We start from the raw sequence: 17,220 nt of genomic DNA on the forward strand, positions 1-17,220 counted from the left end.
TAAAAAACACATCAAGAAACAGAAAAAACACAAGTTACAAATAACAACAATCAGAGAGGATATCATAGCAGAATGAACAAATATTAAAAGAATAATAACATGTAACTTTGTGCCAGTAAATTCAACAAATCTAAAACACATCAAATTTCTCTGAAACACAACTTTCAGAATTAGTATATAATGACAGAAAATTGAAATTGTCTTTGTATTTTAAAGAAATGGAAATTACTACTATAAACTTTTCCCCAAAGAAAATTCCTAGCTTATAAGGCTTTACTAGTGAAGTCTACCAAACATTAAAGAGAAATGGAGCCAAACTTGTACATAGTTCTTCAAAAAAAAGGGAAGAAATGTTTTCAATTAATTTTATAAACCAAAAGTATTTTTCATACAAACCCCCCAAATTTATATTCTTAATTAACATAAAAAATACCTTCCTGAACACAAACTCAAACCCCTTAGCAAAACAAGCAAACCAAACCCAGAAACATGTAAGAAGGGTAATGAAATGGTAACTCTGTAAGATTTACTTCAGGAATACAAGTTGTGTAAACTTTTAAAAATCAATCTATGTAATTCATTGTATTGAAAGAATTAACAGAAAGAAAAAAAAACACATGATTGTGTCAAAAGATGTAGATATACCATTTTAAAAAATCCAAACCCCATCCATCCACTATAAAAACCTTTCTACAAATAATAGAATGAAATGTCAAGGATATAAATGGTTATCTATAAAAAGCATAACTAACATTATATTTAATGAAGAAATGCCAAATATTTTCTCCCTAAGAAAGAAAATGAGGCCAGCACTCACTACTTGTGACATTGTACTGGAGGCTCTAGTTGTTGTGATGATGGGGGTCACGCAGCCAAAGGTAGGCAGGCAAGATGGCAAGTATTTGGAAGGGAAGAAGTAAAATGTGTTCTATTTACATATATCATGATTATTCACTTAGCAAATCATGTATAATGTGTGAAATAACTGCTAGAATTAATAATTTAGAAGACAATAGGATACAATGTTAATATACACAAATCAGTAAATACCTGTGTACTGATGACAAACATCTGGAAGAACTTTTTTTTATTTATTTTTAATTTGATGAACAATAGCTTCAAAAAAATAAAATACAAAGAAATAAAACTAATAAGACTTGTAAGACCACTACATTGGAAAATAAGAAAACAGATTGCTAAGAGAAGTTAAAAACTAAGCAAATGGAGAAATTTATACTATATTTGAGGGGTGAAAGATTGAATTTTTTTATCATGTCAATTCTCACAAATTTAGTGTAAAATTTAAATAAAATTTCAATTTCTGCATATTTTTGGAGAAATCAGCAAACTAATTTTATTTTTTAATGGAAGTCCAAAGGACCTAGAATTGTCAAAACAACATTGAAAGGAAAAAAAAAAAAAAGGTTAGAAGACCCCTGCACTTAAGAATTCACTTTAAAACTACAGTCCTCATTTCCCTGAGTTCTAGTACAGGCAAAACTAACCTATGATGAATCTTTAGAGATTGCCTGACTTGGGGGCAGAGAGTTAAGTAGGTAAGTCCTTTAGGAAATTTCTTTTTTCTTTCTTCCCTCCCTCCCTCTCTTTCTCTCTTGGTACTGGGGATTGAATCCAGGAATATTCTATCACAGAGTTACATCCCCAATCCCCAGCTCTTTTCACTTTTTATTCTGAGAAGTTCTTTAGCAACTTATTCTGCTAAGTTGCTAAAGCTGGTCTCATACTTGAGATCCTCAAGTCTCATGAATCACTGGGATTACAGGTGTACACTACTGTGCCCAGCTTCTCCAGGAAACTTTCTGTGGTGAAGGAAAGATTCTGTGTCTTATTAGGAGGATTGCTTTCAAAACTCATCAATGTGTACTCTTAAGACATATGTAAATTTTTTCCTTAAAAATTAGTAAACAAAACTCAGGAGGATGAGACAGGAAGATCATAAGTTCAAGGCCAGCCTTAGCAATGTAATGAGGCTTTCAGTAACTTAGTGAGACCCTTTTTAAAAATAATTTAAAAATAATAAAAAGGGATGGGTATGTGACTCATTGAATAACCAAAGCAACCCTTAATGAGAAAAGTGAAGCAGGAGGCAGCTCAATACTATGTCTCAAATTATATACTACAGAGCTACAGCAGTAAGAACAGCATGGTATTCACACCAAAGACATGGAGACCAATGGAATAGAGTGGAAGACAACAGAGACAAATCCAGATAGATACCGTTATCTCATACTTAACAAAGGGGCCAAAAACATACACTGAAGAAAAGAAAGCCTTTTAAACAAATGGTGCTGGAAAAACTGGAAATTAATAGGTAATAGAATGAAATTTAACCCCTATGTTTTACTCTGCGCAAAACTCAAAAGTGTATCAAAGACCTAGGAATTAGACCAGAAATCCTGAACTGGCTAGAGGAAAAGACAGGCCCATCACTCTAACATGTTGGCTCAGGAACTGACTTCCTTAACAAGACTCTTAAAGCACAAGAAGGAAAATTGATAATCAATAATTGGGACGGCATCAAATTAAAAAGCTTCTTCATAGCAAAGGAAACAATCAAGAGCATAGAGAGAAAGCCTACAGAATGGGAGAAAATCCTTGCCAGCTACTCCTCAGACAGGGCATTAGTATTAGGATATAGAGACAACTCAGAAAAACTTAACACCAAAAAAACAAATAACCCAGTCAATAAATGGGTTAAGGAACTGAACAAACTCTTCACAGAAGAAATATGAATGGTCAACAAATATATAAAAAATGTTCAATATCTCTAGCAATTAACAGAAATGTAAATTAAAACTATACTGAGATTTCATTTCACTTCAGTCAGAATGGCAATTATCAAGAATACAAGTAACAATAAATGTTGGTGAGGATGTGGGGAAAGAGTACACTCATACATTGTTGGTGGGATTGTAAATTGGTGCAAACACTCTGGACAGCAGTATAGAGATTCCCCAAAACCTAGAAATGGAATCATTATTTGATCCATTTATCCCACACCTCAGTATATATCCAAAGGATTTTAAATCAGCAATTAAAGAAGAATGACTTTATGGCTTTTGCCAGTAAATGGAAGGATCTGGAGACTATCAATGCTAAGTGAAATAAATTAATCCTAAGAAACCAAAGGTTGATTGTTTTCTCTGATTTATGGAAACTAATCCACAATAGGGTAGGAGGGGATGAGATTGTAAAAACAGGAATAGAAATTCAGTGGAGTAGACAAAGGGAGGGGAGATAGGAAAAGACAAGACAATGGAATGAATCTGACATAACTTTCCTATGTATGTACATGAATATACCATAGTGAATCTCACCATTGTACATCCACACAAAATTAATTTAAAAAAATAGCAATGGGTAAATGACAGAAAGACCAGTAGAGCAGAGGGAAGGGGTCAGGAGAAGGGAAGGAGAGGTACTGGGGTCTGAGTTAGAACAAGATATATTCCATGCTATGTAATTATGTCAAAATGGATTCTAGTGTCATGTATAACTAAAAAGAACCAAAAAAAGTGTAAAAAAAGAAAAAGAATGTAGTGCTACTGGGAGAAACAGCTAACTCCTTGGGTTGCATTACGGAAAATATGAGTTTGGAGTATTCTGATGCAAGAAATTTAAAAAGTACTTAAAGAATGATGAGAAAATATCAAAAGGAAACAATGGCTAATCTGGGATTATTTTGATCAACAAAATAGTGATAGCAGATGGTTTTCTAACTCGCTGAACAAGAATTCATGACTCTACACCTAGGTAGATAATAAACAAGTGAATGGTGAAGGGGGACAGTAGAATGTGAATAATAAATGTGGAAGGAATGGTGGGATTGAAAAATCACCAATGATTTCTAAAACTAGAGGGTGAATAAATATGTAATAAGAGGATATCTGCAGAATCTCAAGGTATTTCCCTTAAGTTACTTATTAATTGCAAAAAGAACAATAACTAAGCAGTGGGAAAAGCTGGCAGACAACACCTTAACCAGGTGATCAATGTTATCACCAGATGATTTAGTTTAGGAAACACCAAAATCATATGCTTTTGAACTGTCATGATACAAGATAAAGAATTCAACATCACTTCCATGGTATTCCCACCCGAAATGCACTAACTTGATCTAATCACTAGGAAGCACTGGACAAACTGCTATTGAGGTTTTACAAAATACATAGCCTGTGCTCTCCAGACATATAAAAATAAAAAGTAAAAAAAAAAAAAAAAAAAAAGAAAATGGGTGAGAAACTGTTGCAGCTTAAAGGAGATTAAAGAGAAATTACATCTAAATGTAATGCATGACCTTGAATTAGAAAAATTAAATGAAGGTCATTACTAAAACAACTAATGAAAAATTAATGTGGCTATATTACATAAAATACTGGTATCAGCTATAATTATCCTGATTTTGTAAAGTGAATGGTGATTAGATAAGAGATTATCCCTGCATTTGGGGTAAACACTACATCTCTAATTTACTCTGCCCAACATTTCAGAAAAAAAGCATGTGTTTGTCTTTGTGTAGAGGAAGGAAAGGGAAAATAATAAAGTAAATGGGGCAAAATATAAATAACAGATTCTAGATAACAATATGACATTATACTATTGCAACTTGTTCTATAAACTCCAAATTATATCAGAAAAAAAATTGAAATAAACAAGGTGCATATTGGAAGAAAGACATCACATAAGAAATAGAAATGGTGACCCTTTAAATATAAGGAAGAATCTCTCTTAAGTCTCAAAGATAAAAACTAAGGAGGATCAAGAAGAATGACTTTGTTATACATTAAGAAAGTTCTGACTCATCAAAAAATGACAAGTCTAAAACCTACTGAGACACTACTATGAGAAGGGGAGAAAATCAGTTGATGCAGGGGATTTACAAGTCTGAAGCATTCCCATGGAAAAGCAGGCACAGATTGCTATAGCAGGGAAAAGATAGCCAATAAAAATTTCCAAAAAATAGGTACCAAATGGCACTGAAAACAGAAAGGCATTTCATTAAAAATGTAGTAAGTGGTGCTGGGAATGTGGTAAAGTGCTTGCCTAGCATGTAGGAAGTCCTTGGTCTGATTCCCAGCACCATACCAAAAAAAAAAAAAAAAGGTAAATATTGATGCCATGTTTTTAAAAAATTTAATATGGTGAATTAATATTGAAATTATTATTCTTTGTCATTGCTCAAAAGCCTGGTCCTAATTTTATTAAACTGTATGAGCTCACAGAGTTTCTCAAACTATATATATATATATATAAAAGAAAAAGAATGTAGTGCTACTGGGAGAAACAGCTAACTCCTTGGGTTGCATTACGGAAAATATGAGTTTGGAGTATTCTGATGCAAGAAATTTAAAAAGTACTTAAAGAATGATGAGAAAATATCAAAAGGAAACAATGGCTAATCTGGGATTATTTTGATCAACAAAATAGTGATAGCAGATGGTTTTCTAACTCGCTGAACAAGAATTCATGACTCTACACCTATATATATATATATATATATATATATATATATATATATATATATATATTCCGCTAATAATTAAACTGAAAGATCTTAATTCATTGGTTTATATTTCCTCATGTTTATTCTCCATAATACGTGGGGAAATGGCTCATTTTCAGCAAAATCCTTTCTGTAGCCTCCAATTTTGATGTTTTGATCTTTACTGATATATTTTGACTCTCTCTCACTTAGCCTTAATATTATAGGATATTTGTGAGAAAAGAACTAGATCAATCTTCCACATATAAATAAAAGAACCAGCTATAATACCTTTATATCACATGAGCAAGTTTTTGTTTTTCTCCTCTAAACTTTTGCATTTTATTGGGGTCACAGCACTATTGGGAGAGGTATGTTAAAATCTGTATCCTTCCATTGAAAATGCTCTGAAGAAATAGCAAAATTAAAAAAAAATAAACTATTAAGAATTTTAATTTTTTCTAGCATTTAGTACACTAAATACGAAGTGCCCAAGTCTGGGAAGCAGATCTCCAAGTGGCTGTCCAACTTTGAGAGGTGTGTAGCACAGGGGTTATGTATGTGAACTCGGGAGGCTGCTGGCTACGTTCAAATCATTAGGGAGTTGTTTAAATAATCTATGGCCTCATTTTGCTTATGTCTAAAATGAGGGTATAATAACAGCTACTACATAATCTCAAGGATCTTATGGGTTAATTTGATGAAGAACAGCATATGCTAAATAGATGTCCTGTTGGCACATTTTATATATATATAGTGTGTGTGTGTGTGTCCCGTAAACTCACTAGATTTGACATAATCTCAAAATGTCCCCACTAAGAGTCCTTAATTCTGTCCTATATTAACTTTTCTGATCATCAATAAATTAGCCTCATTTTAATATCTTTACTAACAAATTTATAAAAATTGTTCAGTTCACCACATTTACTAGTGGTAAATGTGCACTTGTTTAAATTGGAATGATCTGAATATTAGTTATGCTCATACCCTTTATTGCAAGCAGTGTTTGAAGAAAAAAAATCCATTCAATTGCCTATTATGTACTAGGAACCACATTATACACTCCTAAGAATGTAAAACTCCATGATCTCCATTTATTTGATTCTCTGACTCTCTGAAAATTTTAAAGAGATAATCTAAATTAAAAAGGAGCCAAAGTAACGAAAAAGCTCTAATAATAATAAGAGGACCACAGTATAGGTAAGCCACTGAAATCCAGTTTTCTTTGTTATAATACTGCTGTCCAGTTTATACCATCTACTCAGTAGCTTTCAAGTAGGGGCTAAAGGGAATTTTGCAGAGTAGTATCACCAAACATTCTTGCAAAGAGCAGTGGACTGCGGTGGAAGAGCTGAGAGGAGCTAACACAGTTTGTTGGGTGGTGAGAAAGTAGGCGGTGGCTCCCAGAATAGCACAAGACTAGAAGCCATGAATGAAGGGGAACACACTTTCACAGAATGAAAGGGAAAACTACGTAGGTGAGAGCAGGGCAGCAATATAAAGACAGTTAGCTCTAATTCAAAGAGGAAAACAGAGAGGAAAGCAATTATGGTCATTTATGAAATGAGAAAGCACAGCGCATGTTTGTCGCAACAAAAAATTCTCCTATAACTACATTCCTTATTGCTTTCTCGGATCTCTCATTATTCATGGCATCCTTGTCTTCCTCTTCCCCTGGTCACCCCATACCTTTTCAATATGGTAAAGAAATAAATCACAATAAAATGTATGAAAATATATTTTCCCTTCCTCTTCCTATCAAGGTCAATAACACCAGTCAGCAATCTGGGCTCCTCAATTCTCATATTCCCCTTCCTCCTAACCTAGCGCATCAAGAGAAGAAAGATAAACCCTGGGAGCAGGGGGTTTGCCTGCTCTTTACATGGATCAGGCAAAATGCTCTGTCCTCAAAATCCAGCTCACAGCCACAGACCTGAGTCTGCAGCTTTCCTTTAGTAATTGTTCTGCAATGCTCCTGAGAAATCAGAATGCATTTTGAAGTTTAACAATGAATTATACAAAAGTGAGCTGTAGTAATCATTCAGGTACAGAAGAAAATACAGAAATGAGCTAAAATAAGCATTCACATATAAAAACGTGCTAAATATTTTTTCCTAAAAATGTCATTATAGATGATTCTCTACCATGTTATTATGGGTTTAAATTATAGAAAGTAATTTAAAACTAAAATATATTCATATGTGTGATAAATGGAACCATTGCATAGTGAAAGAGAAAGCACTGGATACAGATGGCAGAATGAAGTGGTTATTTATAACAAGAAGAAAAAGTCACATGAAATAAAATGAACAAAACAATTTGTTCTTTTATGGCCCACTTGTCATTTCTCCCATTGTCTAACACTGGAATATGTTCCTGGTAGAATTCTCCACATAACAATTATTCCCTACAGAATATAAATATGTTAAATGGTTACTTTTCTGGCCTTCCATGCAGCTAGGGAGCCTGTGGCCTAAGGTTGGCAAGTCATATATTGCCTTGGGCTTCCAATAGAAAATAAATGATGCAAAGACACAGGACTGTAGAGGCACACTCCGGATTCTACGCAGTGATGATGAGAGGCTGTCTGGCATCATCAGGGAAGAGGGGCAAGCTGCAGCCTCCAGCTCTCATCAGCAGAAGCACCAACTGCTGGAGACTAGCTTTGGAAGAAACATCTGCCTATGATACTGGATGTTAAGAGCTGACCCCCTAGCGGTCCAACCATGATGAACCATGCTATAAAACAGCTGATATTTCTGTAAGCCAGTCAACAAATATCAATGGGCTTTGGCTTCACTTGCTTAAAACTAAGAATCCTATCAGAGGCAACTACTGTCATGCAACTGGCCTAATTATACAGAGCTGTGACCTGGAAAAAGCTATATCTAACACACAGTACTATCATTAGCTGTTTCACTGGTGAAAAGATCTGCTCTTCCTCTGAATTCCCTAATTATTATTGTGACTTCTTATTTTTAAAGGCTTTGCTCAAATTTCCTATTTCAGGACTAGAAACAATGCTTTCTAAGTATGAATAAAATGCAGAAATATATGGATGTCCTCCCTATTTTTCAAATAGATTAGAATAGAAGCCCTATTAGAGGGTGATGCACAAGATGAAAAATAGAAACCCAGAAACCCACATATCATTCCACCCTGGGTTCCTGGCTCAAAACATGGAGTAGATTACCAGAGGCAAAGTTCCCCATGACGATTACTCATTAGCTTATTCAGAGTGGTTTAACAGACTCAGCCCATTTGCCAAATTGACTCTTGCCCAAATTTCTCTGGCACACAAATTACCAAACAGTTAACCCTCCTATTAGTAGTCTCAGCAGGAACTTATGCATGAATGAGCACAGGGCTTCTTCTCTAGCCTTGAGAGGCCAACCAGAGCAACACTGAGGCCAAATGTCTTAGTATTACCAAAAAGATATGCCGTGTTAGGTAATAAATACTTGAATTACAGATAATGGGCTTTGCTTTCCCAGCCTTTCGCTCTGGCTATGATTTAAAGAACTGAACTCATTTAAAATAATTGATTTTTTTTCCTTATTGCTTTTAGGTTTCTAAAGCTGCAATTTACTCTATATACCAGGGTACTGAAGACATTTGGCTAAAATTTTATATATATATATATATATATATATATATATATATATATATATAGAGAGAGAGAGAGAGAGAGAGAGAGAGAGAGAGAGAGAGAGAGAGTGTGTGTCAGGATTAAAGGTGACAGATAATTTTGTTGTTTAAAAAAAGAAAGATAACTTTGGGGTTTCTGCTTTTATCAGGTGATGACATATTTTCTTGAAAGATACAGGGTAAGAGTATAAACTGCCACTCTTCTGAAACACTGTAATCTACTGGAAGAGAGTATTATTTAAAGATAAAAAACAGCATTTCCTGTCAAAAACAACCCTTCACTGAGACTATACAGCCAATGAATCTGGCCATAAAGGACTCCTGTATCCCTGGTATACATGGGAGGCAGATGCACTGGCTCATCTTATATTAGCCTCTCAGGGTTCACAGGACAGGAACAATTTCCTTTCACTCCCAGCCAGGTTGGAAATGACCCAGTCATTCAGAAACAAACAGGATGTAAGTTGATTTAGAAAAAAATTAGCCAGATAATAAAATCTTTGACTCAACTAGAAATGGGTTCTTTATTTTCTCCTAAAAGAGAGAGGATAAATAAAAGCAGGACTGAAGTAAAATTGAGGCAAGTATGCATTATTTATATATTAAATGAAAAGAAAATATCCTCCTGATTTTTGATAATACAGCACAAATTGCAGTAGAAATAATTTATTATTATATAGCTCATTTGACATGTTAAGAACATAATTAAAATGTAACCCATCCAAGAAATATAAATGAATTTCAGTGACATCAGCTGAAATAAACTGGCTTCTGCTTGTGCGGTTTGTGGGGAGTTTTTAAACCCTCCAGAGACCTTGGTGGTTGTCTGCAGGGTTTGGTGGAGGATTTGCTAAGTGTGGTTGACTGCAGGGCTTGGTGGAGGGTTTGCAAAGTCCAGAGTACAACTGTGACTTTGCCTCACATCATAAAGGCAATTCTATTCTTCACTATTTTAGTCAGTGCTTTCGTTTTCTACCATGTAACATACTGAGGAAAATGTTTGCTTTATTCAGCGCCTACACCAGAATGTTGGCATTCATATGTTAACTAAAGACCTAATTACAAGGAAAAGACACATGCGTGTTTAATGATATTATCATAAATATTGACAGCATACTGCATTCAGGTTGTATGTACATCAGGTGTTAAATATGAGATATGAAGAATTCTCTGAAAAGGATAAACATTTTAATTTGTACTTTAATAATGATTGGGGAAAACATTAATTTTAATTTAATCACACCAGGCAGCATTAGCTTCTATGACCTCCTCTCTTATTTAATAAAATCAACAGTATTGGCAGCACGTTAGAAAGATAAAATTGAAACTTAAATTCCCTTATGATAAATCGCAATATGTTGTTTTTTTAAAATCAGGCTTAGTATTCTTTGAAGCATGTACTCCAGTGCAAGGAATGTGAAAGGGGAAGGAGGTGGGTTCAAATGGACATGTATGAGCAGGAGGTCTGCAGCTGCCAGTCATTGCATCCCAAAGGTGAATTTGACACTCACCAGTACTTTACAACACATTGTGACACTGGATAAGCCATACAAACTTTCATTCTGTTCTATTTGATGTTTCATTTCCCAAAGAAATAACAAAAACTAAAATAATAAAATTATTTCTGATTGCAAACAAATATTTTAGACAAGTGCTGGATAAAATAACTTGGGTATGCTCCCAAATGATCAGAGAGTACTGGTTGCACTGCTGGATTGAGCCACCATGCAGCTAAAGCAAGTCTTACTGCTCTGGGAAAATAAAGGCTCTCCAGCCCCATCACAAAAACAAAAACAAAAACAAAAAAATTCAAAAATACATCTTTTAAAGAAAGTTTCAAAGTAACCATCATGGGAAACATAATTCCTTTGTCAAACTTCCCTTATGATTTACTGTTACTTTCCATGGCATTTTTGTTTCAGGATTTTAAAAATTGCTTTATTTTTTAAAATATTTATTTAGTTGTCAACAGGCTTTATTTATTTATATGCTGTGCTGAGAATTGAACCCAGTGCCTCACACATGCTAGGCAAGCATTCTATCACTGAGACACAACCCCAGCCTTCTGTTGCATTTTAAGTTGCATTTTAAAAGGGACACAGAACCTGTAGCATTTTGCCAATCAAAGTACTTATCCCAATTCCTCCTGAAAATACAATATTTAGCAACAAGCATCTACCTCAATGATAGTTTCTTCATTTACCCTGCATCATGGGGAAATGACCATAAAATATCAGTAATGAAAGCCTCATTACCTTCTTTTGTCTGCTCTCAGCAGCAGCCAGCTGTGTAGACATTCTTTCTTGCATTTTTCTGCAGTGGGCCATGACTGCTTCAAGGATGGAGAGGGGATTGGTACAAACGGGTTTCTTCTCTTTGTCACCAGCACCTGCTTCATAGTCTCTCTGGAGTGCCAAGAATGGGTCGTTTAGATTAAATCTCCCATACCGTTCCTGGATAAACACCTCCTTCCTGCGAGCCTAGGATGAAAATAGAAGAATGTATTGAAGAAAGAAATACAAATATACAGAAAGATATTTAGAAGAAGGTTTTGTGATTACCTTTCCAAATGATGTTCACAATTGCTCTGAGTAATGGCTCAGGAGGTCAGGTGGTGAGCAAAAGGCCAATGTGACCCCAATTTTGACCAGCCTGGCATGCCATTCAGCTCATTTAAAATTTTTTTTTCTGCTATAGCTGCAATATTTTAATGCCCCCCCCCCAAAGCCCATATGTTGAGGGCTATTCCCAGCCTGTGATGTTACCAGGAGTGGTAGAACCTTTAGGAAGTGGATATAGTTTAAGGAAGTTAGGTCAAGGGATCATGTCCTTGTAGGACCCTGGACCCTCCTTTTCCTCTCACTTTGTTTCCCATACACCATATGGTCCTGGACTGAAAACTCTGAAACTGTGAACCAAATAAACCTTTCCAACTTTTAAGTTGATTACCTCAGATATTCTGTCCCAGTGATGGAAAGCTAAACACTTTCCCTTAAGAACAGTCTTCGAGCTAGGCACAGTGGCACACGCCTCTAATCCCAGTGGTTTGGAGGCTGACACAGGAGGATCACAAGTTCCAGGCCAGCCTCAGCAACTTAATGAGGTCCCAAACAACTTAATGAGACCCTATCTCAAAATAAAAAATATAAAGGACTGCATATGTATCTTAGTAAAGTGCTGCTGGTTTACAATCCAAGTATCCCCCTGAAAATAATAGTCTTTTATATTACAAATGATCCAAATATAGTTTTTCACATGATGCCCCCTCAGGGATCCAAATTCTACTTATAGTCTTTTCCAATTTAAAATAAAATTAGTGGTCATTACACACTATGTAAATGTATCAAATCACTATATTATGGCCAGGCCCAGTGGTGCACGCCTGTAAACCCAGCAACTCAGAGGCTGGGGCAGGAGGATAGGGAGTTCAAAGCCAGTCTCAGTAAAAGCAAGGTGCTAAGCAACTCAGTGAAACCCTGTCTCTAAATAAAATACAAAACAGGGCTGGGGTGTGGCTCAATGGTCAAGTGCCCCTGAATTCAGTAAGTGCCCCCCCAAAAATAGTAACATTGTACCCCTCAAATCTGTAAAATTAACATTTAAAAAATTAAGAACAAAGTAAATAAAAAATATTGACAAAATAACTTTTAGCAAAACTTCAAAAATAAACAAAATTATCTCTATAATTTATAGTTCAAATAATAATCAGGTAAGTCACAACAAATAAATCCCCTATAAGGTATTTTCTAGCCTGAATGACATTATGAAAATATCTGCTAGAAAAAATATCTAAATTTTTTTATGTAAAAAAAATCAAATCACAGGATTCATATTTTGTAAAGTTTGACCAACTATAAAAGACTTCAGCAGATTTTTTAAAAATTCAATTATCTCCTTGTGGTTGAATATCATTAAAATATAGTTCATAGAATCCCAGGAAAGAACATAACTCTATTTTACTCTAAATGTCAGTTCATGGGTAATAAAGTTAATTTCACACCAATGAATAACACTAAATGCGATTTTTTATAATTAGTCTACAACAATCTGCATAAAATGGAACACTAGCAGAAGAAATATATTGAAAGCCATCAATATTTTTCCTAATTGAGGTCATTTTGGAATAGTTACTAGGAAAAAAAAAAGATATTCTATGCTACAGCCATTGAAAAACTAAGTTAAAATAAATCAAGCTTAATTCTGTCAAATGTTAAACATGTTATCTAAAAAAATATTACATATGGTTCCTCACCTTAAAGGTGACTGCATTAAACAATTATTACATTTTTAGAACACTGTCAACAAGCCACCAACTAGATGAACCCAAGTGCTAGGACAAATGGGAAAAAAAATTCTAACATTTCTTTTCCTACTACCAAATAATATTAAGAAATAAAATGCACAAAAAGTGTGGTTTCACTGTTAAATTTAAGCTACCTTTCAGAAAATTATCTTAAATTTAAAAGATAACAACATTTATGAGTTAAAAGCATTTGGTGCTTCTAGGTTCTTCAAATTCAATTATGTAATCAATACATATATTGAATAAGTATCACTTGAGAAATGCAATTTCAAAAGCAATTCCATTTTGTACTTCACTTTCCCTTAACATGCATTCAATGTAATTCTCCCCACACTCCTGGAGAAAAACTTGGACAGCCGCATGGTATTTCTAAGCAATTCCATTTAATGAAAGTGCTATAGTAGTCACTTTAAGTCACAGAATAGTCCCATTCTAGTTATTTGAAAATCTGTGGCTGTCTCTCTTCCTCAGCTAGCATCTACTGCAGGCCAACACCCCCACCTGGCAAAGGAGTACATAGCAAAGCCTTTTCTCCTCTTTCTAAGCAGGCTTCATCTTTTCTGTTGACAGGTGCTGTAGGAGGATAAAGAAAGAGGTGAGGGAAGTAGGAAAGTTCTACATGCCTTTTATTAGTTGGTATGCTATCTTTGTCAATTGAGTGTGGTAAATATTTAAGGTCTACTCTTTTCTCATGGTGTCCTTGTTGATTTCCTTCAAGGACTTCTCCCTCACCACTGCTGGGACTCTTTCATCCTGTTTTCTCAATGTAGGTCACAGATTTAGTACTGGCTACCTAATCTTCAGGACCCAGAGCAAAATGCAAACCTGGAGGCCCCCACACTCCCCAAAATGTAAAATTTCAAGATGACAATAGCCCAGTGTTTAATCACATGCCCCTTGCAATGCCACAGGTTACAAGTCCCTGAAGCCAGCCCTGCAAATGCTCCTCATGAAGCATCTGAGATAAAACTTTTGTTGGCTGAAGTCCTGTGTTCTCTCCTGACTGCCCTGTGTAACAGGACCTGAATCATTCTCATTCCCACTCTTTGATGCTCCTGGCCCAAACTGGTCTATAAGAAACACTCAGAGCTCTATCCAAAAGAGAAGCTGGTCTCCTCAAGATGACTATGGCATCTACCCCTCCTAACTTCCACAGAATGGCTGTTTGTTCAGCTCCACTTTCACTTATCCCCAGGAGACTGCAGGAGAAACATACCAAGTCTTTAGTTTCCTTGAAGCCCTTTTTTTTACTTGAGATGATGGGAGACCTAACTGGATGAGGCAAGACTCATGGCACAATTCTCTACAGGGAAATGCTCTTTGATTAAAAAAAAAAAAAAAAAAAAAAAAAAAAAAAAAAACCTTCCTTTTTGGTCTCAACAGCTAGATTCTTTCATGTGCCCTTTCAGTGGAGATAGAAGGTTTAAAAGCCAAAAGTAGATTTTAAGTATTATTTCTGAGATTTTGAAACTTGGTTTTCGCTTCAGTGTTTTTATATTTATCAGGATGGGCTCCTTAATGAAATTACACTTGAATGACCCATTTTTATTACTTTGTGTCTACTCACTCATCCAACATATTAAAGCACTAACTCAAGCCATTCCATAAAATGTAGGTTATTCTTAGAGCAAACTTTTCCTTTTTTGTTTTTTGAACTGGGGTTGCTTAACACAGGGTTGCTTAACCACTGAGCCCCATCCCCAGTCCTTTATAAAATATACTTTATTTAGAGACCAGGTCTCACTGAGTTGCTTAGGGCCTCACCAAGTTGCCGAGTCTAGCTTTGAACTCATGATCCTCTTGCCTCAGCCTCCTGAGTTGCTGGGATTATAGGCATGTGGCAACATGCCTGGCCAGAGTGAACTATTGATGGATGAGTTAACATTAACCTTGGCAAATCTAAAAGGTAAATACTTTAATCATGAACTTATTTCCAGTTTTTTCAAATAGATTTCATGGTCTGGAAATATGTAATATCATTTTTTCACTAATATGAAGTAGTTTTGTGTGCTTTTCTTGTGTTTCATTTTGTTTTAGAATTATAAGCTTTAACTATTCATAATAGCCAAGACAAAGAATCAGATGAGGTGTCATTGACAATGAATGAATTAAGAAAATGTGGTGTGTATCTGTATCACAAACACACACACACACACACACAACAGAATATTGGAATTCTGCCGTTTGTGGCAACATGAATAAAACTAGAAGAACTTACGTTAAGTGAAGAAAGCCAGGTACAAAAAGACAAAGCATGTTCCTACTCATGTGTGGAAGCTAAACATGCTGATCTAATAAAAACAGAATAGTGATCACTAGAAACTAAGAAAGGTGAAGAAGAAGGTGTAGAGAGGGAGGTTGGATAACAAATACCAAAATACATTAAATCAGAGGAACGAGCTCTAGTGTTTTAAGATTGACCATAGTTCAGGATTTATTGTATGTCTCAAAATAACCAGAAGAGAGGAATTCAAATGTTTCTAACCCAAAGAAATGATGAGTTTTAGAGGAGTTGATTCAATCATTGCATTGTATATCTGTATCAAATTATCATGCTGTCCCCCATAAATATATACAATGACTATGCGTCAAAAAAGGTTTTTTTTAAAATTACTAGCTTTAACTGACAGTCGCAGTGTGTCATTTATTACATGTGGGAAATTTTTTTCCTGCTGAAAATGTTGCATAATTATATGTATACAGGATCATAAACACAGAAATACCAATTAGTTTGCTTCGCAAATATAGACTGACAGTTAACCTTTACAGTGAAGTACAAGATATGTATGTTAGATTCCCTTAAGGGAAGAAATGGTGGCTCTGTATTTTCTGAGCATTTTTTTCTGTATTTTCTGCCAACTCGCTACATGGTTATGTTCCTGATGTCTTTAGTGTTCAAAATGAGAGAAACGAAGCATGCCTCATTTGTTTCCTAAGGCACCTTGAGTTTAGACAACAAATCTGATTTTATTTTTATTTTTTTCAGTTCCCAAAAGTATAGAAACCCCATGTAAAATGAACAAAGACAACACATACTTCACTAAAATTAAAATGCCCCCTGAACTTGTGGAGATGGTTTTCAGAGTTGTTAAGTAGTAAGTTTTTATATGACTATATACTAATTTGTTTATATATGTTATGTATACATATGTATATGTCATATTTTGATATCCCTATCTTATAAGCAGGGTTTCTAGAATTAAGTGCTCTTAAGACTTACAATGCTCTACAATATTCTAGCATCAGACTTATAAAGAAGAAAATAATTGTTCATCTTGATTCTAGAGTTAAATGTCACAGATTAAATGAGAATATGTCATAAAGAAAAGATGTTATATCAATTCTTAGTGCAGTATTAAGATGGAATACAGCAAATTATCCACTAAACAACTAAGCAATAACATTGAAAAAATACCTTTATACATTTGGCATTAGCATGAAATATATGAAGTCTTTCATTGATTCTTAATTGAGAGAAGTAGAAAATTATCTTTTCCGCAGCCACATATCCTATCCTAAATGGATGAGTTTTCCTAAGTGGAGAAGGAGAACACACAGCAGATCTGATTATATACCCAGGAATTTTTTGGCAACTTGGAAATTTCCAAGATCTCATTACCAGAATGGTGGGCAGTGGGAACATACTCAAGTACCTTCCGGGTCCAGGCAGCTAGCTCAGTATGCATGTTTGGCATGCTACAGATCAATGTGGAATGACAGATCTCTGGTGAGCTGGGGATGATATGCTCTAACAAAAGGCATTCAA

General features: G+C 35.0%; 1 protein-coding gene across 2 annotated transcripts in view; it reads right to left on the reverse strand.

Moving 5' to 3' along the window:
- Positions 1–17,220, reverse strand: part of Cttnbp2 (cortactin binding protein 2) — a 145,820-nt gene that overhangs the window by 84,426 nt on the left and 44,174 nt on the right. For both annotated transcript variants that reach the window (XM_058572125.1, XM_046422433.2), the window contains exon 3: positions 11,407–11,631. In XM_058572125.1, the coding sequence (XP_058428108.1) occupies positions 11,407–11,631 (225 nt within the window). The remainder of the gene's footprint in view (positions 1–11,406; positions 11,632–17,220) is intronic.

The sequence above is a fragment of the Marmota monax genome, unplaced genomic scaffold (genome assembly GCF_021218885.2).
Source record: "Marmota monax isolate L192 unplaced genomic scaffold, Marmota_monax_Labrador192_F-V1.1 WCK01_AAM20220418_F8-fsc00027, whole genome shotgun sequence".
Classification (NCBI taxonomy): Eukaryota; Metazoa; Chordata; class Mammalia; order Rodentia; family Sciuridae; genus Marmota; species Marmota monax.